The 25,437-nt window shown below is 48.1% G+C and overlaps 1 protein-coding gene across 3 annotated transcripts in view; it reads right to left on the reverse strand.

Moving 5' to 3' along the window:
* Nucleotides 1-25,437, reverse strand: part of CPNE5 (copine 5) — a 140,052-nt gene that overhangs the window by 65,715 nt on the left and 48,900 nt on the right. For all 3 annotated transcript variants that reach the window (XR_010322004.1, XM_003403939.4, XM_064285316.1), the window contains exons 4-6: nucleotides 3,616-3,719; nucleotides 1,887-1,926; nucleotides 1,605-1,681 (exon numbers count right to left, since the gene is read on the reverse strand). Coding sequence is in view for 2 of the 3 variants with exons in the window: in XM_003403939.4 (XP_003403987.1) it covers nucleotides 1,605-1,681; nucleotides 1,887-1,926; nucleotides 3,616-3,719 (221 nt within the window). In the remaining variant the exon portion in view is untranslated. The remainder of the gene's footprint in view (nucleotides 1-1,604; nucleotides 1,682-1,886; nucleotides 1,927-3,615; nucleotides 3,720-25,437) is intronic.

The raw sequence follows: 25,437 nt of genomic DNA on the forward strand, positions 1-25,437 counted from the left end.
GGGGTGGGGTCCTTCTCCACCAACACCCCATTACCTCTACACTTTAGATCCTGCTTGCCCCTTCAGGCTCAGCTCAGAAGCCAACTTCTACAGGAAGTCTTCCTCAAACCTCTCCCCAGAAGGGGTGCCCCTCCACCAAAGGCTGACTAGGTGACAAAGGACAGGAAGTAGACATGAGGGATTCTTGGGCCCACTGGGGGCACTGACAAGGGGTAGACACACTCATGACTGGGGTATCTCCAACCTGGCGATCCAGGTAGAGCCATGGTTGGGGTTGGTGGGAGGGCCGATCGGAAAGATCAGATAATAGTGGATGTGGAATACAGCGGACAGTCGTGGCTCAGTGGTAGAATTTTTGCCTTCCATGTGGTAGACCTGGGTTCAATTTCTGGCCAGTGCACCTTATGCACAGCCCCTACCTGTCCGTTGTTGGAGGCTTGCATGTTTCTATGATGCTGAGCAGGTTTCAGTGGAACTTCCGGACTAACACAGACTAGGAAGAAAGGCCTAGTGATCTACTTCTGAAAATTTGCCAATGATAACTCTATGGATCACAACAGTCCTAGCTGCAACTGATCATGGGGATGGCGCAGGACCGGGCAGCGTTTCATTCCGTTGTGCATGGGGTCGCTCAATAAGTGATAGCTGGGTCGCTATGAGTTGGAATCTACTCGATGGCAAAGGGTTTGGTTTGGTTATTATTATCATTCTTTTCTGTGAACCCAGAGGAAGAGACCTTTTCGGGGGTCCCTGAAATCACCACACTGCAGGTCACAGACAAGGTACAGGGAGAGAGATCCCCTGAATCGGCAGTTATTGATCATGGTGAGGGGCCAGCGTCCAGTGGAAATTTGGCAGAAGCAAGCTGGGGACTGATCCTCCTTTCCTGCTTGCTCTGCCCCATGGCCTGGACACTTCTCCCAGTCTATAGGCCTCTCTTGCCTGGGCCCTGCCCTTGGGGTTTCCTGAGAAACAGGGACAAGAGAGGTCACCCCCACCATTTGGACAGCCCTGACTGGTTCTTGAAGCTGCCCTCAAGCTCCACTGTAGGAAGCTTTGGGACTCCCCATCCCAGAGCCTATTCAGAGTAATAGATTTCCCCTAAAAGCACTGTGAGACCCTACAATGCAGACTGTCGGGGGCAGGGTGGGGTGGGGGGGGGTCTTGGTGTGCCCAGTTCTGGCCCACAATGAGCTGTGAACTACCTGAAGAACATGCTGCTTGAGTAGAGCCCCCACTTTACTTCTTAGCTGTGTGGCCTTGGGCAAGTCACTTGCCCTCTCTGGGCCTCAGTACCTTCCCCCATATAATGATGGCAGTGAGGGAATGGGAGTGGATCAGACGGTGTCTCAGGGCCTTCCCAGAAGCATGAGGCTCTAATAACCCAGACTGGATTCCTCCAAGATAGCTGGGTTTGAAGTCCTGCAAAGGCAGGGCCTATAGCTTCTTTTATTCCCAATCACCCTACACATGCCTGTCACAACTGGCTGACTCCTTTGCTGCCCACCCTGAGCCTCGGCCAGCCCTCAGCAGGGATGGGACAGGAGTTGTTCCATCAGTGGAGAAAGAGCCCAAACAGACTTCACCCCTCCACACACACTTACGTGAGGGACTTCTCCAGACGGCTCCCAGGGGACCCCACAATCTCTCCAAGGGTGCAGAAGGCCTGGCCCAGGAAATCCTGTGTATCCAGGGTACAGCAAAAACCATTATCACCCACTCTGCTCCCAGCCATCACCACCTCCCCCTGTCCCTGTGAAGGGCTCTGAAATGACAGGCCGTAGCATCAGACACACACTCTGTGCCACAGTGAAGCCCGAGCCCAGCCCAGATGATGGTGTTTGAGAGACTTTTCAGAATCGTGCACAGACCCTGGCAGAACTCACATGTTTGGATAAGTCAGGGCTCTTCGAGTCAACGTCGTATCTGCAGGGAACACAGACAGAAGGTGAAGGAAGATGGGGGGCAGGGCCCCTACATCCCATTAAACAGGCTCCAACACAGTGGTTATTTCTGAATGCAATGACTGGGCAGAGCTCAAGGGAGTCTTTTCGGGGGCTAGATATGTTTTCTTGATCTGGGTGGTGGTTATATGGGTGTAAACAGATGTAAAAAATGCACCACGGGGTGTACACTCATGATTTGTGCACATTGCTGTATATATGCTGTACCTCATTAAAAATTTAAAAAATAAAATAAATAGGCTCTGCTGCTCTACGCCGTTCACAGCTGGAGTCCTGAGCCACCTTGTGCTTCACTTCCTGCCCTGTTGCCCATCTTCCCAGCTAAGGGTCGGCTGCCATTGGAGCTTAATACCTTGCCTTTGACCTTCCCTCATCTCCTCACCTTACCCAGGCCTGCCCTGCCAGTCCTTGGGCCTGGTCACTCAAGAAGGAGGCCTTATCACCTAACACTTTCACCTCCTCTGCAGGCAGATCCTGCAGTGTGGTCCCCTCCCCTCACCTAGAGCCTGTCCTCCAACATCCCCTCCTCCCATCATTCTCTCATCCCCTCTCCAAAATGTAGCTGGGTGACTTGTCTTCCGAAGGCTATGGCAACGCTCCTCAGCACCAGTTTCTCCCATCATTCCCCACGAGCCCATCTCCTTCTGCTGCAAGTTTTCCCTTTGCTCCCTCAGGCCCCAAACTCCCTTCTTCCCCACGCTGCCCACAGTTCTCTGGGAAGCAGACCTTTCTAATCACCCCACACCTCGTAAAGACAAACTCCCCCACCCGCCGACGAAGACTGAACTTCCACCATTATCTTAACCTCAGGGAGAGGCTGCCTCCAGTTTTTAGGTGAACATGTAGAAGCCATGAACCCCTTCAGCCAGGTTTTGACAGAAGGGAGAGGTCAGTGAGCACCCTCCCAGTCACCAGGAGACCGGGGCTGACCAGGTCAGAGCCTAGAGCTGACCTCAAGGTCTTTCTTTCCTCAACCCACACTCCCCAGAGCCAGGCAGCTTGTTCAGTGCCCTCCCCACACTAAGACAAGCAGGAAGAGAGGGTGGCACTTTGCTCCCTCTCCCGCATCCTCTTTCCATACACTGCTGGGAGGTGAGGGTGGAATCAGCGAAACCCAAACCAAACCTGTTGCTGTTGGGTGGACTCTGACTCGGCGACCCTATAGGACAGAGTAGACTTGCCCCGTAGGGTTTCCAAGGCTGTAATCTTTACAGAGGGGCCCTGGTGACACAGTGGTTAAAGCACTCAGCTGCTAACAGAAAGGTTGGTGGTTGGAACCCACCAGCCGCTCCACGGGAGAAGGATGTGGCACCCTGCCTCTGTAAAGATTTACAGCCTTGGAAATCCTGTGGGGCAGTTCTACTCTGACTGACAGCAGTACGTTTGGGTTTGGTTTTGGTTTGGCTAATCCTTAAGGAAGCAGACTGCCATGTCTTTCGACTGAAGAGCAGCTGGTGGATTCGAACTGCCAACCTTTCGGTTAACAGCTGAGTGCTTAACCACTGCGTCACCAGCTAATTGTCACTTTTACCCTAGGTCCACCCTGGGCTTCCTCTAATCTCACAGCTTCTCCCACCTTCCCAGGTCCTGAAGCCTCCCAGCACTGGCTATTCCCCACCAGCTTGGTCCTCAGCACTTGTCTTCCACTTACAGGTCGAATCGGAGGTTCTGCTTCTCCTCAAAGAAATAATCCACAATGAACTTGCGCACAAAGTCAGGATTCAGCGTGTTGTCGATGACTTCGGTTCGTCCAAACTGCAAGAGAAGATGGGATGTGGACCCTGGGGCCAGGCTGTGGGGAGGGAGAGCACTGGACTAGGAGTCCCTCAGCCCTGGCTCAGCAGTCATGGAAGCAGTAATGGAAATCTTCTCCTGGCTCCTGGCCCCATCCCCTTCCAATCAAGGCATGAGTTCCTCCATCCAACAATGGAAACCATTCACATTATGGCTGTAACCTACCTTGTCAGGTTTATTGTATCCAAACTAAACCAAACCCGTTGCCGTTGGGTTGATTCCAACTCATAGCGACCCTACAGGACAGAGCAGAACTGCCTCATAGGGTTTCCAGGGAGTGGCTGGTTGATCTGAACTGCCAACATTTTGGTTAGCGGCCAAGCTCTTAACCACTGCACCACCAGGGCTCCTTATTGTATCTAAAAAATATCTAGTTCCACCTAAATTGTATGGTTTTGGTAGTGAGCAGACCCTTCACTCCCACATCACTCCCTTTGCCTATGCTTTGCCCTTCTCTTAGCCTTCCTTCCCCTTCCCTACCAGCGGCATTTCCTCCATTTTTTCAAGGCCCATTGTTAATGCCGCCTCCTCCAGTTTACTTGATTCCTCCAACTAGAGAGGTCCTTTTCCTTCTCTGAGCCCCGACTGAACTTGTGCCCAGTCCATGGCCACGGTTCTTCTTTGACTGATTCCACAGTGACGTGTGTATTTATTTGATGTCCCCAGTTGCAAATGCAAGTGCAGAGACAGGGACTGTGGGAAACAGCCTTCTAAAATGGCTTCCACCTCCTGGTTGAATCCTGAGATGACTGAAGCCCCAGTCAACACCTTGATTGCAGCCTTGTGAGAGACCCCGAGGCAGAGAACCCAACGAAGTTGCACCCGGATTCCTGACCCTGTTGTTTAAGGCATTAAATTTTGGGGAAATTTGTTTCTCAGCAATAGATAACTGATACAGGGACTTCATTTTCTTGGTATCCCTTGCAGCATATACTCCAGAATTTTACACCCACTACTTGAATCCAATGGCTTAAGGTAAGTCACTCCTCATCTCTGGGCATCAGAATCACCCGGAGGGCTTGTTAAAACGCAGACTGCTGGGCCTCACCCCCAGAGGTTCTGATTCAGTAGGTCTAGGAAGGACCCGGCAATCTCCCAGCTGATGATGCTGCTGGTCCGGGGACCCCACTTTGAGAATCACTGGAGGTCTGTGGTCCTGTAGACTATGGTCTACAGGGCCCTGAGTTCCTTGGAGGTTTTCCTGCCATGGAGGAGAGAAGGGCAGAGTGGGTATGATTCCAGGCTATCAATTGCATCAACGTAGCTCCTTTTGGGCCGATAAACAACATCATGATAATGATGAAGAAATTGAAGTTGTCAAGGGTTTCATTCTACTTGAATCAACGATCAGTGCCATGGAATTGGCATTGATTGTCAAGAAATCAAACAACATATTGCATTGTGCAAATCTGCTGCAAAAAACCTCTTTAAAATCATAAAAAGCAAAACATTTTGTTGACTAAGGTCACCAGCCATGGTATTTTCAATCACCTTTTATGCATATGAAAACTGGACAATAAAAAAGGAGGACCAAAGAAGAATTGACATCTTTGAATTATGGCGTTGGTAAAGGACACTGAATATACCATGGACCACCAAAAGAACAAACGAATCTATCTTGGAAGAACAGCTAGAATGCTTCTTAGAAGTGAGAATGGGGAGACTTTGTCTTGCTTATTTTTGAACACGTTATCAGGAAAGACCAATCACTAGAAAAGGACATCATATTTGGTAAAGGAGAGGGTCAGAGGAAATGAGGGAAACCCTCAATGAGATGGATTGACAAAACAGCTCCAACAACGGGCTCAAAGATACCAACGATTGTGAAGATGGCACGGGACCGGGAACATTTCGTTCTGTTGTAAATAAGGTCTCCATGAGTTGGAGCTGACTTGAGAGCAACTAACAACAAACAAACCAAACCAAACCTGTTGCCATTGATTCCGACTCATAGTAACCCTATAGGACAGAGTAGAACTGCCCCATCGAGTTTCCAAGTGCCCAGTAGATTCGAACTGCCAAACTTTTGGTTAGCAGCCATAGCACTTAATCACTATGCCACCAGGGCTTCCCTTCTTTTTATATCTGTTCAATACACTGGGCCCTTCTGATTTTGTTTCAAAAATGGGGTATGGGGCTAAAAGATAAAGTGTGAAACCATTGCACTGTTTGCTCCATGCAGGCCGGGCCCTGTTGATTACAATATTCCCCCAAGTGAATAAGACAGGCAGGGGTACAACAAAGTATTTTAAATAGACTGTTAATCTTTCTTAATATATTAGCATGCTTTTCTGACTTGGTAAGTAATTGCCAAAATAGAAAATTAATCCTGAGTATTAGTCCTCCTGATGAGACTCTGCAGACCAGGAAAATGCAAGCACATGGGCCCCTCTCATGTCAGTGAGCAAATATCTGGGTTACCTGCAAGTTACCCTGAGTGTCCCCTTTTACCCCTGACCTAAGTTAAAAACTTGCAAAAGGAACCTCCTACCCAAGGCAGGATGGGGTCATCTGAGGAGCACTTGATTGGTGCTTTCCTGTCCCTCACCCCTTCATCTAATCAACCTCTCCTTACTGCCAACCCAATCAGCTAACTCTCTCTCCTATCCCTGCCTCCTCTGCCATGGCCGTGGTCAGGCCTCATCACCGTCTTACCTCTACTGTTGTAGCATGTTGGTGTGCCCTGTAGAGTTGATTCCAACTCATAGCAACCCTACAGGACAGAGTAGAACTGCCCCTAGGGTTTCCTAGGCTGTAATCTTTATGGGGAAACCCTGGTGGTGTAGTGGTTAAGTGCTACGGCTACTAACCAAAAGGTCAGCAGTTTGAATCCACCAGGTGCTCCTTGGAAACTCTACGGGGCAGTTCTGCTCTGTCCTATAGGGTTATTATGAGTCGGAATCTACTTGTCGGCAACGGGTATGGTAATCTTTATGGAAGCAGATCACCGCATCTTTCTCCTGTGGAGCCTTTGGGTGGGTTCAAACTGCCCACCTTTCGGTTTGCAGCTGAATGCTTAAACACTTCACCACCAGGGCTCCTTTGTGAGTGACATAGCATGTTTTTGGTAGCTTCCTGATAGGCTCCTCTACATCGGCCAGTTCTTAACGTTTTAGGGCTCAGCTGCCCTCCAGCCCCCCTTGGTGCTCCCAAGTCCCTCTGCGCATCTCCAGCTCTGTACTTACCACAGCCCTGATGATAATCTACCAAGTCTCTTTTTACCCCACTAGTCTGTGAGCTGCTCAAGCACAGGAAAATCTAAGTTCTCCTCATCTTTGCAGCCCAGGACCTGACATAGTGTTTAATACAGTCATGGGCTTACGGTCACAGAGGATAATACCCATTGTGGTTGAGTTGATTCCAACTCATAGCATCCCTGTAGGACAGAGGAGAGCTGCCTCCATAGAGTTTCCAAGGAGCAACTGGTGTATCTGAACTGCCAAACTTTTGGTTAGCAGCCGTAGCTCTTAAACACTGTGCCACCAGGGCACCAGAGAGGATAATAGCTAATGTTTATTCAGCACTTCCAGAGCACCAGGAACTATTTTAAACATTTTGCACATACTGTCTTATTTAATGGGGGCAGTGACGGTTCAGTGGTAGAATTCTTGCCTTCTATGTGGGAGACCCTGGTTCAATTCCCAACCAATGCACTTCACGTACAGTTGCCACCTGTTTGTTTGCCACTGGAGGCTTGTGTGTTGCTGTGATGCTGAACAGGTTTTGGCAGAGCTTCCACACTAAGAGAGGCTAGGAAGAAAGGGCTGGCGATCTATTTCTGAAAATCAAGTCATGAAAGCCCTATGGATCACAACAGGTCCGATCCACAACAAATCATGGGGATGGTGCAGGACCAGGCAGCATTTAGTTCTATTGTGCATGGGGTTGCCATGAGTCAGGAGCTGATAAGACAGTATCTAACAACAATTTAACAACAATTAAATGATCAATAGACCAAATGACTGCCATATCCTTAAGTTATCTCATTCAATTCTCACAAAAATTCTGTGAGTTATTACCCATTTTACAAGTGAAGAAACTGAGAATCAGAAAGGTTAAGAAAATTGCTCAAGGTGACATAGCCAGGCAGAGCTGGGATCTAATCTCAGGTATGGCTGACTCCAAAGCCTGTGATATTTCACTTCTTCTAACTGCCTGGAGTCGTTGCACATTATAAAAATCAAATAACGATGAGGTTTACTCAGCAAGCATTTGTAGAAGCCGTTCCATGTACAAGGCAATGGGGAAGGCACCACGATGAATAGGACTGGGTTCCTATTCTACCTTCTAAATCAGATAATAATCTTATAATGTTTAACCCTTGTCCCAAAAGAGTCTCTACATTTCCTCTCCGGCTTTTTCTAATTCTCAATACCTCCTGCCTTCAGACAAAAGGGAAATTTCTCCTAATGGCATTCTTGAAGAACATTCCGGTTAAGTACCTAGGTTCCAGAGAATCCTCTCATAGGGTAAGGACCCACCTCCTCCTCAATCCACAGCCCTCCTCCCTTGGGTACCTCAAAAAATGCCCCCTGGCAGAATTTTAGATAAATCCCAGCCCAGAAGAAGCAAGCATTCCTTTGAGCAAGGCTCCTTCTCCACCCCACCCCAGCAAAGACTCCAAGGAAACACCCATTAGGGAAGATGACAAGGCTGCTTTTAAAATGGCACTTGAAGCTTCAATCTTGGGGAGTTCCCAAGAGGTTGAGCTCTGCAGAAGAAGAAGAAAATGGAGTTCCCCTGGAAACAGGACGGAGCAGGGGACTCCAAGGGCTCGCAATGTCTCCTAGAGCAGAATGGGGGCATGTGAGCTGCGCTGGGCAGTGATGAATTACCAGGACTCAGAGGTAATTAACATATGCACATCAAAAACAACTGTAAAATCTACAACCCCAGGACTTAGTGAAGGTATTTTATAGCTTTCATTACTTGGGTTAATGGCAAAGGGGGAAAAAAAAATGTTAAAACTTGGATTTTAAAAATCCAAAAAGCCACCAGGTCCCTGTCAGGCCCTACTTATATACCTGTTGATGATGGTAGGAATACAACATAACTGACACTTAAAAAAAAAAAAAATCAATTTGGCAGCTATATTTTGTTCCACATAGAATTATAGTTTTCAAGCTGGAAGGGACTTGGAGAAATGAGGTATTAGTGCCCGGGTAGTGGGAGGCACACAGAGGCAGGCCATCTAGCTGCTGGGAGGCAGATTCCGCCTGGGGAGGAAGGAGATGTGGTTTAACCCCTCACCACCTGCAACCCAAGTTGAGCCAGCCCTGAACACCTTTCTAGCTCATTCTGAATGCCTATGTCCACACTCCAAGGCCAAGGATGCCAAAGGGCCTCCTGTGGATCACAGGCTAGGGCACTGCCACCAAACACAGGTGAGCATAGGAACTGTGATTAACAAAGGCTGCAGGGAAGCCCACAAATCTGCATTTCCACCAAGTGATTCTGAAGCAGGGAACCCTAGAGAATCTTTGGGTAGGTGGGCAAGTATGCACTGGGTAGGAGTTGGTGCAAAAATTGAGGAGGGGGCTGAGCAATCAGGGAGGTGGGGGAGGGCCCTAAGTAGACACCGAGACAGGAGAAAGTGCAAACGAGAAGGAAGCCTGGAAATTTGGGTATCTGCCCTCTGAAAGAGGGCTCTAGTGTCTCACTGGTAGATTTCTTGACTTCAACCTTCCATGTGGTTTGATTGCTGGCCAATGCATCTCACAAGCAGCCACCTGTCAGTGGAGGCTTTCATCTTGCTGTGATGCTAAACAGGTTTCAGCAGAGCTTCCAGACTAGGACAGACTAGGAAGAAAGGTCTGGCAACCTACTTCTGAAAATTAGTGAAAATCCCATGGATCACAATAGTATGATCCCATTGTGCGTGGGATCGCCATGAGTCTCGGACTGACTCGACGGCAGCTAACAGCTGCAACAACAGCCCTCTGAAAAGTTCCCTTCTTGTCCCTGGCCACAAAACGCAGAGAAAAGAGCTCCTGACAGGGCACGAAAGATGCTCCTGAGGGCTCCTAAAATCTCTGTGACTAAGCCCCAAGAACGTCAATTAGGCAGCATTAATTACATACCACCAGTTTCAGTGAGACCCTCAAAGGGGAGGCAGACTTGAAACTTCTTTGGAGACTAAATTAAGTGGCTCCCAGGGGCTCTGCTACACATAGAAGTTGGGATTTCTCGGGGCGGATGGGGCAGCTATTCCACCAAACTGCTCTCAGGCAGGGCCAGTGCTTGGCTGGGATTGACAGCCCAGGTCAGGCAAGTCGGGTCTTCCTGCCCCACATCCAACTACCAGGCCAGCGGGGTCCTATGTCAAGGAATCAGTTTCCCCACTGGAGGGAGTCGGGGGAATGCTGATCAGGCTTGGACTGATTTGGAGACTTGCTTTTTGTGCTAGAGGGTCTCCTTCAGCTGCCTCCATCTGCTCCAGTTCCATTCCATGTCTTGCTCTGCCTCCAGCAGACTGTTTCCATTCAGACAGCATCATTCTGGTTCCCTCGTCCTGTGGGTTCCACTTGGGTTTGGCCAATAGGAGGCACTGGCATAAAATGCAGGAGGAAGAGGTTGGCGTATTTCTTCCGCCTACTGCCCAGCCTCAGCACTGTGGTTCCGGGAATGCGGGCCTCCCTCCAGGACTACAGCTCTGCCCATCAGCAGGCCCTCTACCCCAGCTCCACCTCTCCCTGGGCTCTGGTGGCACTGTCTCTTCTTATTGCTGGGCTGGTAACAGCTCCCAGCTGTAGTTAGTCCCTGGGTGCTGCACTATTCCTTATGAGTTCTCTCAACCTCACTCACACCTTTGAAAGAAACACCTTTGTTAAAATCTCTTCAGTCAAACCCTTTGAGTAGAATTCTTTTTCCTCCTGGAGCCCTGACTGATATATTTTTTCTTTCACAAACATTAACACACAGACAATTTCCAATTCAACTGGACATAAACCTCCCCCCCCCATTCTGCTCAGACTTCCCTGTGTAACGTTCACGTCTCCAAGAAGGTGCATGGCTGAGATGCCCAACATTCCATGACAGCCCTTTTGGAAGCAGGGTCTCAGCTACTGCTGGCCCACCTAAGGGCCTCAGTCGGGACTCTTAGGGACCAGGGCCAGCCTCCTCCATTTTGTAGAAAGTGGCCACCCCAGCCCCATCCACACATGTGCTGAGCATCAGAAGAGTCATTACTCCATGAAGCCAGACTGAGGGCCAAGTAGGTAAGGACAACTGCTAAACTAGAGTCAGGGTTTGAGGCTCTTAACCTGGGCTTTAGTGGGCTTCTGACACCCTGAAATGGAATGCAAGTGCCTGTCTGTACATGTCTGCGTTTTCTGCAGGGAGGAGCTACAGTTTTCATCAGTTTCATGGAGGAGCATGTCTCCAAAAGCTGTAAGAACCACTGATCTCAGAATTTTCTACTCATGGTGGTAAAGTGAAGGAAATAGTTCACAGCACAGAGTCTGGTACCAGGCTTCCTGGGTTCAAATTCTGACTCTGCTACTCACTGGCTGTGTGACCTTGGGCAAGTCCTTTCCCTTCTGTGCCTCAGTTTTCTCTTCTGTACAATGGGAATAAAAATTTATGTCAGAGGGTTGTTGGAGGCTTAAATGATTTAATTTATGGAATGTACTTAGAAGAGAGTCAGGGACATAAAAAGTGCTCTGTAAGTTAATGATTCCCTACTCTGGTTCCTTCCAAATCTCAAATCCTGGCCCAGCTGCCTGGGGAGTGTTATCTCTCAAGTCTCTGAACTCAGTTTTGTTGCTAAGACTCTCCTGGCCCTAACTGCTAACGTTTCCTTCTCAGCTCCTCACCTTCCATGCCTAAGAATGTTTCTGGGTGTGTGGTCCCGTGGAAGCCCCAGCTCTGAGTGGTTTCTTTCCAGAAATCTCCCAGAGACAGGGTGAAGCTGAGGGGGAAATGCAAGACCAGCCCTTCCTGCTCACAAACCAGCTGCTGTTTCAGATCCAGGCCTTATCCTCCCTGCTGGCTCCTCACAAGCAACAGGCCAGCAATGCCCCAGGCCTCAGTCAGAAAAAAAAAAGGCAGCAAAATGTGTAAAGTTTGCTTAGAAACCAGAGGCCTGGAGAAGAAAACTCGCTAGGGCCACTGGCGGGGGAAGAAAGACAGGAGGAAGCCTCGGGCAGAAGGCTGCTGGAGGATGGAGGTACCTGAACCTGCTCAGCCTCAGCTCAGACAAGCAAGGCAGCCTGGGAAGAGACTTCCAGATTTCTAAAATCTTGGCTGCTCCTCTCTTCTTGGGGGCAGTGATGGTTCACTAGTAGAGTTCCCGCTTTACATGTGGGAAACCAGGGTTCGATTCCTTGGCCAATGCTCCTTGTGCTCAGTCACCACCCCTCTGTCAGCAGAGGCTTGTGTGTAGCTACGATGCTGAACAAGTTTTAGTGGAGCTCCCAGGCTTAAAAAAAAAAAAAAGACTAGGAAGAAAGCCCGGGCGATCTACATCTGAAAATCAGCCAGGGAAAACATTCTGGATCATAATAGTCAGAGCCACAACCAATCATGCGGATAGCACAGGAGTGGACAGCACATCGTTCAGGTGGGCATGGAGCTGCCATGAGTCAATACGAAAATACCTCGTGGGGGAAGGGCAAGGTTGGCAAACAAACACAGAAGGTATGCATTATTCGAGTAAAAATATGGTAACTGTGATCTCGGGCAAGTCATTCAATCTCTCTGAGCCTTAACTTAGTTTTCTTATCTGTAAAATGGGGATAATAATACATGCCTCATAGGGTTGTTGTGGAGATTAAATGAGTCAACACATGGAAACACTTGGTGCCTGGCACACACTAGGGGCTACAGGAGGGTTATTATCAGTATTGAAGACCAGCTATGTAGCAGACACTCCACATGGCACATCATGCACATTCCGTTGGAAGAAATGGCTTGTCCTGCTTTAGCAATGGGAAAATGCACACTCCAAAGGGTTATCCACATTGTCTCACACAGATAGTAATCAATAGAACTAAGATTTGAACCCAGGCCAGTGGCCACCCCACTACAACACCCTGGTTCTAGGCCTCACTACTCGCCAGTCACAGGCATTTGGAGGGGGTTGACCTGGATGTTGGGTGCTGCCCCTGAGCTGCCTGCTGTCAATGCCACCCCTCCCCCCAGTGGGTAGGTTGTGAAGAGGAAGGTTGTTGTCATTTGCTGTTGAGTTGGTTCCTGACTCATAGTGACTCCATGCCCAAATGAACAATATGCTATCCAGTCCTGTGCCATCCCCATGACTGGTTGTGGCTCGGACAGTTGTGATCCAGAAGGTTTCCGCTGGCTGATTTTCAGAAGCAGACCCAGGATCCCTGAGACAAAGGCTTTCCTGGGTCTTAGGCCTGGACAGAGAAGGTACCCTTTCTGGCCCCTGACGCCAACAGCAGCTTTCCTTCCTAGTTTCTCTTAGTCTGGAAGCTCCAGTGAAACCTGTTCAGCATCATAGCAACACACAAGCCTCCAGTGACAGGTATTTCGAGGTACTGGCATTTAGGAAAACACCTTGCGGGGGAGGCCACAGTGGGTAAACAAAGGTAGAAAGTATACATTATTTGCATAAAAAATCCAGTAGTAGGCGATGGGAACAGGATTCGAACCCAGACAATATGTCTCCAAGTCAATAAGGAGTTAACATAGTCACTAACCAATAAGTAGTTAATACTTATGAATAAGGCTGAGACTATATGCTACCCAGTCTTCATTTCTGTTGTCGTCCGGCCCCCAACCCAACCTCCGAACTCCTTCAGAGCTTACTGTCCCTTCCACCTTGTTAACTCTTCCTGTGGATGGTGGCTGATTCTACAGGTCAGGTCATACAGGTGAGTGTCCCTAACCTGTACCTCTGACCACTCCTCTCTCCCACCCCAAGCCTCCACCTCCCAGTCCTGGACCTTCATATGATTTCCATCAACATTTGTTGATTGACAAGGTGACCTGGAGCCTGATGATTTTAGACCTGGAAGAAACCAAATCCTCTCAATTAACCAATAAGAAAACAGGGGTGGGGGCAAGAGAGGGGAGAGAGGGAAGGGTGGCTTCCGTCCGAGGTTACAACAGCTAACTAGGAAAAGGACAGTGACAGGCGCCTGGGTCAGAGGCACCGTGCCCTGGTTCTTCCAGAAGCCTGTCATCGCCCCCTCTCTCTCAGGTTGCTTTCTTCCATCAATCCTCCCCCTTCTTCCCCTTTGTATCGTGACTTCTCATCTTCAAAGCACTTCCACTCATCCATGATCTCATTTAGTCCCCCCGGTGACCCCTTGGAGGAGATATTATTATCATCCCCATTTTAGATGACGGACAGAGCTCCAGGAGGCCAGAAGACTCTCCCAAAGGCACCCAGCAGGTCAGGGGAAGGAGGACCAGGGTGCTGTGCCCCACCCCCACCTCTCTGCACCCCTCGCAGGGCTACCAGGAGTGACGAAGACACTGGGTCCCTGTGTTCACTGCGGCCCCCTGCCTCAGTAATGACTGGGTGGCTCTCTGCAAGCCAGAACAAACTTTGTGGCCCCTGATTTAAGCATCTCTTGCCTTTTTACAAATTACAGCTGGATGGAGCTTCAAAAACATCCCCCAGCTGCAAAGCCCCCAGTGGCTGTGCTGGCCAGGACAGAAGGAGGCTGGACCTGACAGATGGCTCTCTACCTCACAAGCTGCTCACCCTTCCCAGTCGTAGCTCCCCGTATAATTTTCATATATTATTGATGGTTCTTTAACTGGGGATTCTAACAGCCTTGCTGCAGAGCCTAGCCCTGGCCCCTATGAATCATGTTCACTGGGATTAAAATTAGAGGCCAGAGAGCTGTTTAGCTCAAACAGGAATAAGAAAGGGGAATGTGCTTTCCAAGGTTGGCCCCCGGTGGCTGCCCAGCAGCCAGGAGGAGAAGGGATCGAGGTCTGGGCACCAGGAACAGGCCACAGAGGACCTGCCTCCACATCAGGTCTAGAAAGTTCTCTCACTGGAGGAGTCCAGGATTCCGCGGCCAACTCCTCCTTGAGGAAAGCCAGGCCCAAAGAGGGGAAGAGGCTTGCCTAAAATCACACAGAGCAAAATGTCTGCATTCATGTTTCTTTGGCAGGTAGCATTCCAGACCATTTCCTGTTTTGTTAAGTCCTCTGGTTGAGGAAGGGGCAGGAGAATTCACTCCCACATTCAGAGGTGGACATGAGGAGGCCTGAGTGAGCAGACCCAGGCTCCATGTGACAAAAGCCTTCCTGGGTCTCAGGCCTGGACAGAGAAGGCACCCTTTCTGGCCCCAGACACCAGCAGCGGCCTGTGAAATGTTACCAAGCTCATGATGAAAGACTTCCTGCCAAAAACTTTAGTTCCTCTTTAGCCATTGTTCTGGATAACTTGTAAATCATCCCAGCTCCTGGGGGAATGGCCTTTTTACCAATGTGCCTGGCTGCCAAACTGCCAGCAAAGCATTCTCCACCAGCCCCTGGTCTCCCCCTTGTCCAGCTTGGGGGCTGAGGAAGGGCAGACCTTGAGCAAACCCTGCCCTAAAGGCCGCAAGGCATGATCCAGGGGCCCTGGAACCACTTGTCCCCCAGCTCACCCCAAAATAGCTACATCTCTCCCCAAACAACATCACAATGTCTGAATAATCAGTGGTTCCCTCCTTTGGCTAAAGCATTGGTTTCTCACTTATTATTGTTGTCAGCTCCCAATGCATCCCAACCCCACACATAACAAAACAAAGCTCCGCCTAGTCCTATGCCGTGCCCATGATTGGCTGTGGATCAGACAGACCATTGTGATCTGCAGGGTTTTCGTTGGCTGATTTTCAGCAGTGGATCACCAGGCCTTTCTCCCTAGTCATCCTTAGTCTGGAAGCTCTGCTGAAACCTGTTCAGTATCACAGCAACACGCAAGCTTACAACGACGAGAGGGTGGTGGTTGCGCACGAGGTACACTGGCCAGGAATTGAACCAGGTCTCCTGCACAGGTGAGAATTCTACCACTGAACCACAACTGCCCCCTTGGTTTCTCACTTAGGGCTTCTTATTATAAAAAGAACACTTTTGGAGCATTTTCTATATGCCAGGCACTTTACATGAATTAGCTCATTTAATCCTCGCAGCAGGTTTGTGAGACTAAGCACTTGCCCAAGATCCTCCTGCTGGGAAGATGGTGGGTTGGGATTTGGACCCAGTCACTTTGACTTTACAGCCCACACCCTCAAGAGCTCAGCCACAACTGAAAATTGCAGCTGAACACTAATGCCAAAGGGTAGATAGATTTATGAACTACCAAGGGACACGGCGTAGAACCTTGGGGTTTGGAAGAAAAGCAAAATCCTTTCTTCAAATGAACTCTTAGGCTTATGCCAAATGTATCACACAGAAATAATGAACATCTCTGATTAAATGGGAAAGAAGAGGCAGGAACCACACACAGATTCACAGTTGGTGCCGGTCATGGATTGAATTGTGTCCCCCCAAAATATCTGTCAATTTGGCTAGGTCATGATTCCCTTGTATGATTGTACAATTGTCTGCCATTTTATCCTCTGATGTGATTTCCCTAAATGTTGTAAATCCTACCACTGTGATTTAATAAGATGGATTAGTGGCCATTATGTTGATGAGGTCTACAAGATTAAGTAGTGTCTTAAGCCGATCTCTTTTGAGATATAAAAAAGAAGTAAGCAGGGAGACAGGGGGACCTCATACCACCAAGAAAGAAGCACCAGGAGCAGAGCGTGTCCTTTGGACCTGGGGTTCCTGCACAGAAAAGTTCCTAGTCCAGGGAAAGATTGATGAGAAGGACTTCCCTCCAGAGCTAACGCAGAGAGAAAGCCTTCCCCTAGAGGTGACACCCTGAATTTGGACTTCAAGCTACTAGGCTATGAGAAAATAAACTTCTCTTTGTTAAAGCCATCCACTTGGGGTATTTCTGTTACAGCAGTACTAGATGACTAAGACAGTGCCTGAGGTACCTCTGAGGTACCACCACTGAACCCTGGGCCTAGGAAAACCCACTCTGAAAATCCATGACCTGGACCATGGGACCAGACGAACTGGATGGTGACTGGCTACCGTTACTGAACATTTTACTTAAAGATTCTACAGAAGAATCCTGATCAAAAGGGGGTAAATGTGGAACCAAATTTCAAATTCTCACAGAATCTAGACTTTCTCGAGCCACTGAGGTTGGATGAACCCTCAAAATGATTGCCCTGACATAATCTTTAAATCTTATACCAAATATATCCTCTGAAGTCTTCTTTAAACCAAACAATTAAAAAAAGAAAAAAAACCCCGCTGCCATCAAGTCAATTCCAACTCATAGCGACCCTATAGGACAGAGTAGAACTGCCCCATACGATTTCCAGGGAGCACCTGGTGGATTCAAACTGCCAACCTTTTGGTTAGCAGTCGTAGCTCTTAACGGTTATGCTACCAGGGTTTCCAAACCAAACAATAAAAAAAAAAAATTTTTAGGTTAGCTTAATTGGCAAAGAATGTCTCCTTCCAGCATTGTAGTCTTTTAAAGAACTACCTATATGAGATCAAATTGACAACAGCAACTTGAATGATGAGATAGGAAGCTTAAGGGGCAGTGAGTTTATGTTAGTGACGGGGGAATAATTCAGAAAAGGAGGGTGAGAATGGTTGCACAACTTGAAGAATGTAATCAGTGTCACTGAATTGTACATCTAGAAACTGTTGAATTGGTGTATGTTTTGCTGTTTAAATTTCAACAACAACAATAAATTATTAAGAAAAACAGTGGCCTGGGCAGAGGAAAGGACCAGGGATCCAGGATCAGACCAGGTTTATATCCTGATTCTGCAGCTTTCTAGCCGGGTTTCCAGGCAAAGCAAGGACCTCTCTGTGCCTGTTTTCTCATCTGTGATGTGGTGAGGGCCAAGAGATATAACGGAGGTGTGGCTGACATGGAAGCTGTACAGGACAGCAGGAATGTCAGTTGTCCTTTGATTTTAGGGAGGGACAGGAAAGGGGACAGAGCCTCTTCACAGTCCTGTCTGGGAGAATTGCATAATAATGATATCTATCTACAAGTACTGAGCACAGCCAGACACAGTGATAAGTGATTCTGTTATCTGGTCCCCACCACGGTCCAATGAACAGGCATCAGGATCCCTTTTTAATAATGAAAAAAAAACTAAGGCTCAGAGAAGTTAAGAGACGTGGCAAAGAAAGGATTTGAACTGACTCCCATGACAGTGCTTACTGTGCCAAAGCAAGTTTTAAACCACTAATCTAAGACTGTTGTTAGGTGCCGTCATATCGGTTCTGGCTCATAGCAACCCCACGTATAACAGAATGAAATGTTGCCCAGTCCTGTGCCATCCCACAATAGTAGGCACATTTGAGCCCATTGTTGCAGACACTATATCAGTCCATCTCATTGAGGGTCTTCTTTTTCACTCACTCCTTACTTTACCAAGCATGATGTCCTTCTCTAGGGATTGGTCCTTCCTGATAACGTGTCCGACATAAGCAAGATGAAGTCTTGCCATTTTCGCTTCTAAGGAGCATTCTGGCTGTACTTTTTCCAAGACACATTTGTTCATTCTTCTGGCAGTTCACGGCATATTCAATATTCTTTGCCAACACCATAATTCAAAGGCATCAATTTTTCTTCGGTCTTCCTTATTTATTTTCCAGCTTTCGCGTGCGTGTGAGGCAACTGAAAATACCATGGCTTGGATCAGGCGCACCTTAGTCTTTGACGTGACATCTTTGCTTTTTAACACTTCAGAGAGGTCTTTTGCAGCAGATTTGCCCAATGAAATGTGTCATTTGATTTCTTGACGACTGCTTCTATGGGTGTTGACTATTGATCCAAGTAAAATTAAATCCTTGACAACTTCAATATTTTCTCTGTTTATCATGATGTTGTTTACTCATCCAGTTGTGAGGGTTTTTGTTTTCTTTATGCTGACGCCTAATCCATACTGAAGGCTGTTGTCTTCAATCTTCATTAGTAAGTGCTTCAAGTCCTCTCCACTTTCTGAGCTGATGACAAGGGCAAAGGCCACCAAAGGCTCCCCAAGAGGCCCAAGGCTCAGGTGGGCTCTTTCTTTGCAGAGGACACCTCTCTGCAAAAGGGAGGGGGTCTATAAAGTCAACCCCAGCTCGCCTTGGAGTGCACCCCTTAGAGAGGCCTTTCTCCTGTACTGGACTTTAGCAATAATAATGGTTCACTCATTCCTTTAAGTCTTTCCATAAAGGTCTATGTAGCATGGCTGAGGAGTCCCTGGGTGGTGCAAACGATTAAGTGCTTAGCTATTAACAAAACATTTGGTGGTTTGAATTCAACCAGAGGCGCCCTGGAAGAAAGACCTGGCAATCTATTTCCAAAAGATTACAGCCATTAAGAGCCCTATAGATCGAGGTTCTACTCTAACACACATGGGGTTGCCATTGGTCAGAATCAACTCAACAGCAACTGGTTTGGTATTTTTTTGGTGTGACAGGGGCCAGATCCTGTGTTGGTCGTCAGGGATCTCAAAATTGGGCTCGCAGCCTGGCAGAACTGTCAGCTGTTGGACAAACTGGATCCCCAATGTCCTTGCCCACTGCTGTCTCATCCCAGGACCTCCACAGAACTCCAAATTGTCTTCTTGTTTCTATCTTCCCCCTCAAGCCCACTCTCCACATAATGGCTGGAGCTGTCTTTTGGAAACATAAACCAGGTTGCATCACTCCTCTGCTTGAAACCCTCCAATGGCTTTCCATCACGCTTAGATCAGGATCCAAACTCCTACACAGCCTACGCAGGAAGCCCTCCAGGATCTGCCCCTGCTGAGCTTTACGACCTTATGTCCTACTATCTTCATCATTCATACCTCTCAAGCTACACTGGCTACCTTTTTGCCCTTTGAATGCAATGAGCTTATTCCTACCTCTGGGCCTTTGCACCTGCTGTTCCTCTGCCTAGAACACCCTCCTACCCCCTACCCCCAGATTATACATGCCACCACTCAGGACTCAATTCCATTTCACCAGTCCCTAAGCAGGGTCTCCCTTGACCTCCCTAAGTAAAGCAGTTCCCCTCTCCCTGGTCACTTTCTACCTCATTACTCTGTTTTAGCTTCTTCACAGTGCTTATCAATCAAGACCTGAAATTCTCCAATTTATTTGCCGACTACACTGCAATGTAAGCTGCTTGAGAGCAGGGACTCTGCCCTGTTCTCTACTATGTGCCCAGGGCCTGGATCAGTGTATGGCACAGAGTAGGTGCTTGATAAATGCTTGTTCACTGATTGGTGACTCTTTGGAAACCATGATTATTTCAAAGATCTCATTCTCCCAACAGAATCTGGCATAACTCCCCAGGATGGGTTCCAGGCTGTGCCAGTGGGGCCCTGCCCTCCCTTCCACCGACCGAGGAGAAGATACAGTCCACGTAATTGCCAAGGAACCCAGGGATAGAAGACGAAAAGGGACAAAGACCTTCCCCCAGAGCAGACAGAGAGAGAGAGCCTTTTCCTAGACTAAAAAAAAAAAACTAGACTAGTGCCCTGAAATTGGACTTCTAACCTCCTGAACTGTCAGGGTCTCACTCATAAATTTCTGTTTGTTAAAGCCACCCACTTGTGGTATTTGTTGTAGCACCACTAGGTAACTAAGACATTCCCATCATCCTTCAAGTCCCAGTCTAGTACCACCTTCCTCAGAAAGCCTCATCATCCCTCCTGGACGCCTCCCTGATGTGGAGTACTGAGAATTCACGTCTAAATCACTTGGGTGGCTCTGTGCCTAGTTAGCATCTGGAACTTGGGGCCCCCAAGAAGATTCATTCCAATTCCCTCATCAAAACGAAGAAAAGGGAGGACTCAAGCTTAGGGGACACTGAGCTTCTGTTAAAGGTGTTGGTATATTTTTGGAAACAGTGGCGGTGGTTGAACGACATATTGAACATAAGTAATACCACTGAACTGTACACGTGAACATTGTCGAAATGCCAAATGTTTTATTACGTATGTATTTACCGAGATTAAAACGAACAAGCAAAAAAAAGAATAGTTCTCAGCCATAAGGAGAAAGGACGTCCTGATGCACACCATGACATGGATGAGCCTTGAAAACACCATGCTGAGCAAAATAAAGCAGTTCCAGAAGGATAAATATTGTATGATCTCATTTACATAAAATGAGCAAATGTATAGAAAGCAAAGATTATTAGTGATTACCAGGGGCAGGGGTGGGGGGAAGGGGGAGTTTTCACTCAGGGAACATTAAGTTTTGTGTTATTGGCGGTGGAAGGATTTGGAAAAGGAGAGTGAGGATGGTCGCACAATGTGAAGAACGTAATCAGTGTTACTAAATTGTACATGTAGAAGTTGTTGAGATGGTGTCTGTTTTGTTATGTGTATTTTCACCAAAATCAATTTTAAAGAAAGAACTGGGTTCAGGTGAGGGAGAAAAAAATGAAGAAAAGGGGACTTTTAAATCATTCTATGTCTGTGTCTGGTATCCTCAGCTCACTGTACGGTCTCTGAGGACTACAGCTTTGCTTCCTGGGGGCGACCACAGTATCTTGTTCAAGTTACTTTCCTTTTCTTATCTATAAAATAGGCTATCTGTGCCAGGCATTGTGCCAGGTGTATAAACTGCCTGGCACAATTCCTGGCACCCAGAAGTCCGTGAATAGATACTATTAACAAATTTTTTATCTTTTACCAGCTGCCTACCTGGCACCACCAACTTTGCCTACGTTATCTCTAATCCTTACAATAATCCAGCAAGGTGGGTATTATAAATCGCCCATTTTACATGTGAGGAAACTGAGGCTCGAGAGGACAAGTGTCTAGCACAAGGCTACACAGCTCCAGGTACCATGGTTCTTATGCAGTCTGACTCCCAAGCACTGCCCAAGACTCCACCTCCTCTGTGGATCCATAGGGAAAGAACCCTGGTTTCCCAGCCATGTCCCGTGGGGTGAGTTTCTTAACCTCTCTGAGGTCTGAGATTCATGAGTACCCTCCCCTCAGAGTTTATGTGAATGGTGGTGGAAGGATTTGGAAAAGGATAATGAGAGTGGTTGCACAACTTGAAGAATGTTACAAGGAGTAGGGATGATGAGTATGAGATGCTAGGCAGACAGCAGACACTCAATAAAAGATAGCTATTGTCACCCAGGAAACCCTGGTGGCATAGTGGTTAAGAGCTATGGCTGCTAACCAAAAGGTCGGCAGTTTGAATCCACCAGGTGCTCCCTGGAAACCCTATGGGGCAGTTCTACTCTATTCTGTTGGGTCGCTGTGAGTTGGAACTGACTCGATGGCAGTGGGTTTGGTTTTATTGTCACCCAACAGGTGCTCCATACCTCTTGGTTGATTCTTTGAGTAGCTTAGACAACAAGAGTTATTGGGGAGCTATCTCGGCTTCTGGGGGTGGGGGTGCCTAGGAAGCTCTGAGAAAGTTAAAGGTGGATGGGAGGGGAGCTACCTGTGATGCTCTGGGCTGGAGAACTGGGCTGTGTAGGAAACACACTTTGGGAAAAATACTGATAAAGAGATGTGTGTTCCAGAGGGTGGGCCCAGGCTGGTAAAGGGACAAGAAACAGTGACATAAGAGAAACCACTGATACAAATGGCCACGTTCTAAGTCTCCCCAAAAGCTGACTAACGGGTGCCATGAGCTATCCTCAAACACTGAGAGTGAGCACGTGGAAGAGAAAAATCAACAGACCCTACCTCTAAGGAGGACAGAATTAGAAACAACGGTGGAATGTTGCCCTTTGTATAAACCAGTCATCATCAGGTCGATTCCGACTCATGATAACCCATGTGTGTCAGAGTAGAACTGTGTCCCATAGGGCTTTCAGTGTCTGGGTTTTGGGAAATGGATCACCAGGCCTTTCTTCTGAGGCATCTCTGGGTAGACATAAACTTCCAACCTTTCGGTTAGTAGCTGAGCACATTAATCATTTGCCCCACCCAGAGACTATCATAGTTCTTATAACATCATGTTCTAAAAACTACTTTCACATTTACTTTTCTGTGCCTCAGTTTCCTCCTCTGTGAAATGGGACCAATAATAATACCTCCACCATAGGGTTGTTTTGAGAACTAAATGAGTTAATACACATAAAGGGCTTAGAACAGTGTCCGGCACAATACTGTTATATAATGTTATCACTGTAACATAGAACGTTATCACAATTAATCAAGGAGCCCTGGTGGTGCAACAGTTAATCACTTGGTTGCTAATTGAAAGGTTGGCAGTTCAAACTCAGCCGGTTGCTCCACAGGAGAAAGACCTAACGATCTGCTCCCATAAAGATTACAGCCAAGAAAACCCTACAGGGCAGTTCTATTCTGTCACAGGGGTCACTATGAGTTAAAATCCACTCGATGGCACCCAACAACAACAACATCACTATTATCATTGCTATTATTGTTATTATTATTACCTTCCTGAATAGAAGTGAGCTATTATTATTATTACCTCCCTAAATTGAAGTGTCTGGTCCCGTTTTGCATCCCCGGCATTCATCCCCTAGCATACAGTAAGTGCCAAACACATGCTCGTGGAATCACAGATATGTAAAAGCACATATTAAGTTCCTTGCTCTGAAGAAAATCATCCTGATTATTTAGAGATGAACCATTCACTCCTAGCCAGGGTTAAAATGTCAACCAGGCTGAGGTTACTCAAAAATACTCTGTTCTCCCCCAGGGTCTGTGGGTGGGGCAGCTGGGGCCACACGCCCTGCAGGTGCTATGGGCCCATCAGCGGGACATTAAGATTCTGTGATTCCCATCTCCTCCTTTATAAGGGGCCCTCAGTCAGGACTGCCGCCTGGTGAGGGAGGGGCAGGGATCACCATCCCCATTTTTCAAATGGGCAACCAAGAAGGGCTCCCTATTTTGTTCTTTTTCCCAGAGACAGCATTTCTGGGCCTCTTCCTACCAAACCATCCTGCCTTCCCCGGGCCACGCCGGCTTTGATGCAAACGGTGCTCGTTTTCCTGGGCTAAAATTACATCTTGAGTCCATTTTCATAAAATGTGGTGACAGATTTAGGTGCTGGGAAGATGGAGCTTTCTCAGAAGGCACAAAAATGACCCGCATAGTTAAAATCAGCTGAAATCCGGCAGCCAGGGGCCACAAGGGCAGCTTTCATCCTTCCCAGGATCGTCACGGCCTGGTGCAAACCCCAGGGTCCAGGCCTGCCAGAAAAATGTCTGTGTCTGTGCTGGACTCACCTCTCAGCCAAGACTTGACCATCTCTCCGCCAAGACTCCCTAACGGAGTCTTGCTCCCAGAGGGCAGTGATCTAGCATGAGGGAATAAAGGAGCTGGTACCTGTTTCCTTGCAAGAGTAGGCTTCCATCCCAGGGGCATTTCCATAGAGATGGATCTGAAGTTTTCTTTAAAGACTGTTGTGGATTGAATTGTGGTCCCCCAAATATGTTTTTAAATATGTGTTATAGGGTCGCTATGAGCTGGAATGGACTCGACAGCAATGGTATTTTATAAATGTGTGTTGGAATCCCAACCCCTATACCTGTGGATGCAGTTCCATTTGGGAACATGGTTTTCTTTATTATGTTAATGATGCCATATCAGGGGAGGGTGAGCTATAAAAAGAGCAGATCAGACACAAAGACCAGCAAGCACAAATGGTGGAAAGACAGATGCCACAGGGAGATCTCCAAGGAAAGGAGAAACTCTGAGGAGAATGCCAGAGAAGCTGAGACAAGGATTTTCCCCCAAAACAGACAGAGTGAGAGCCTTCCCTTAGAGCCAGTGTCCTGAATGCGGACTTCTAGACTCCCAAACGGTGAGAAAATAAACTTCTGTTCCTTAAAGCCAACCACTGTGGTATCTGTTATAGCAGCACTACCAAACTAAGACAGGCTCCATTCCTGATACTTTCTTCTGTGGGTCACACAGAGAATCGGGCAAGGAAGTGGCGCCCATCCACGGAATTGCATCCTCCCTTCTCCAGGAACAGCTTGAAGCCTGGGCCCTAGGAGGGCACTTGGGACTGAGTTCCCTGAAGGCTAGGCACCGGGGATCATCTCCTCTGGTAAACGAGGTCAGCCCCCTTGATATCTAAGGACCCTCCTGCTCTGACATTCTGACCCTATGGCCTCAGCCATCTTCACTGTACCATCCATAAGCCTCCTTGAGTTGATGCCTCCTGGATCTTGCCAGCCTCAGATGCTAAGCACCAACCGTACTCATTTGTCCATGCTTGAGGGTCTCTATTCGCCCCTCCGGACCCACTCCTGCCCTTCCCCACCCTGCTCTGTGCCCCGGGGGCTGATCCAGGTAGACTGCACCACCAGCCCCCAGATCCTGTGTTTTCCAGTGGGGCTCCATGAGCAGGAGGTCAGAGGATGAGAAGAGAGTGAGGCTGCCCGGGGTTGACTATATCCCTCCACTGATGGGCAGCCCTCTTGGGGTTCCAGGAACCACTCCCTCTCTTACTTCCCCAGGCCTGGGGTACTACTGGCTCCCCACCATTGTCAGTGCCCATGATTCACCATCCTTCCTGGTTTTCCTAAACCCACCCACTCCTTTTAAATAGCCCTCTATTACACTCCCCCACTTACCCAGGACGGGGACTGACCAGCATTCCTGCCTCCATGCCTTTGCTTACGTTATGTTTTTTGCTGCTGTGTCCTCACGCCACATTCCCCAGCTTCACTGAAACCCAGTTTGACTCAGCTCCT

Source organism: Loxodonta africana, chromosome 1 (genome assembly GCF_030014295.1).
Source record: "Loxodonta africana isolate mLoxAfr1 chromosome 1, mLoxAfr1.hap2, whole genome shotgun sequence".
In the NCBI taxonomy this organism is placed as follows: domain Eukaryota; kingdom Metazoa; phylum Chordata; class Mammalia; order Proboscidea; family Elephantidae; genus Loxodonta; species Loxodonta africana.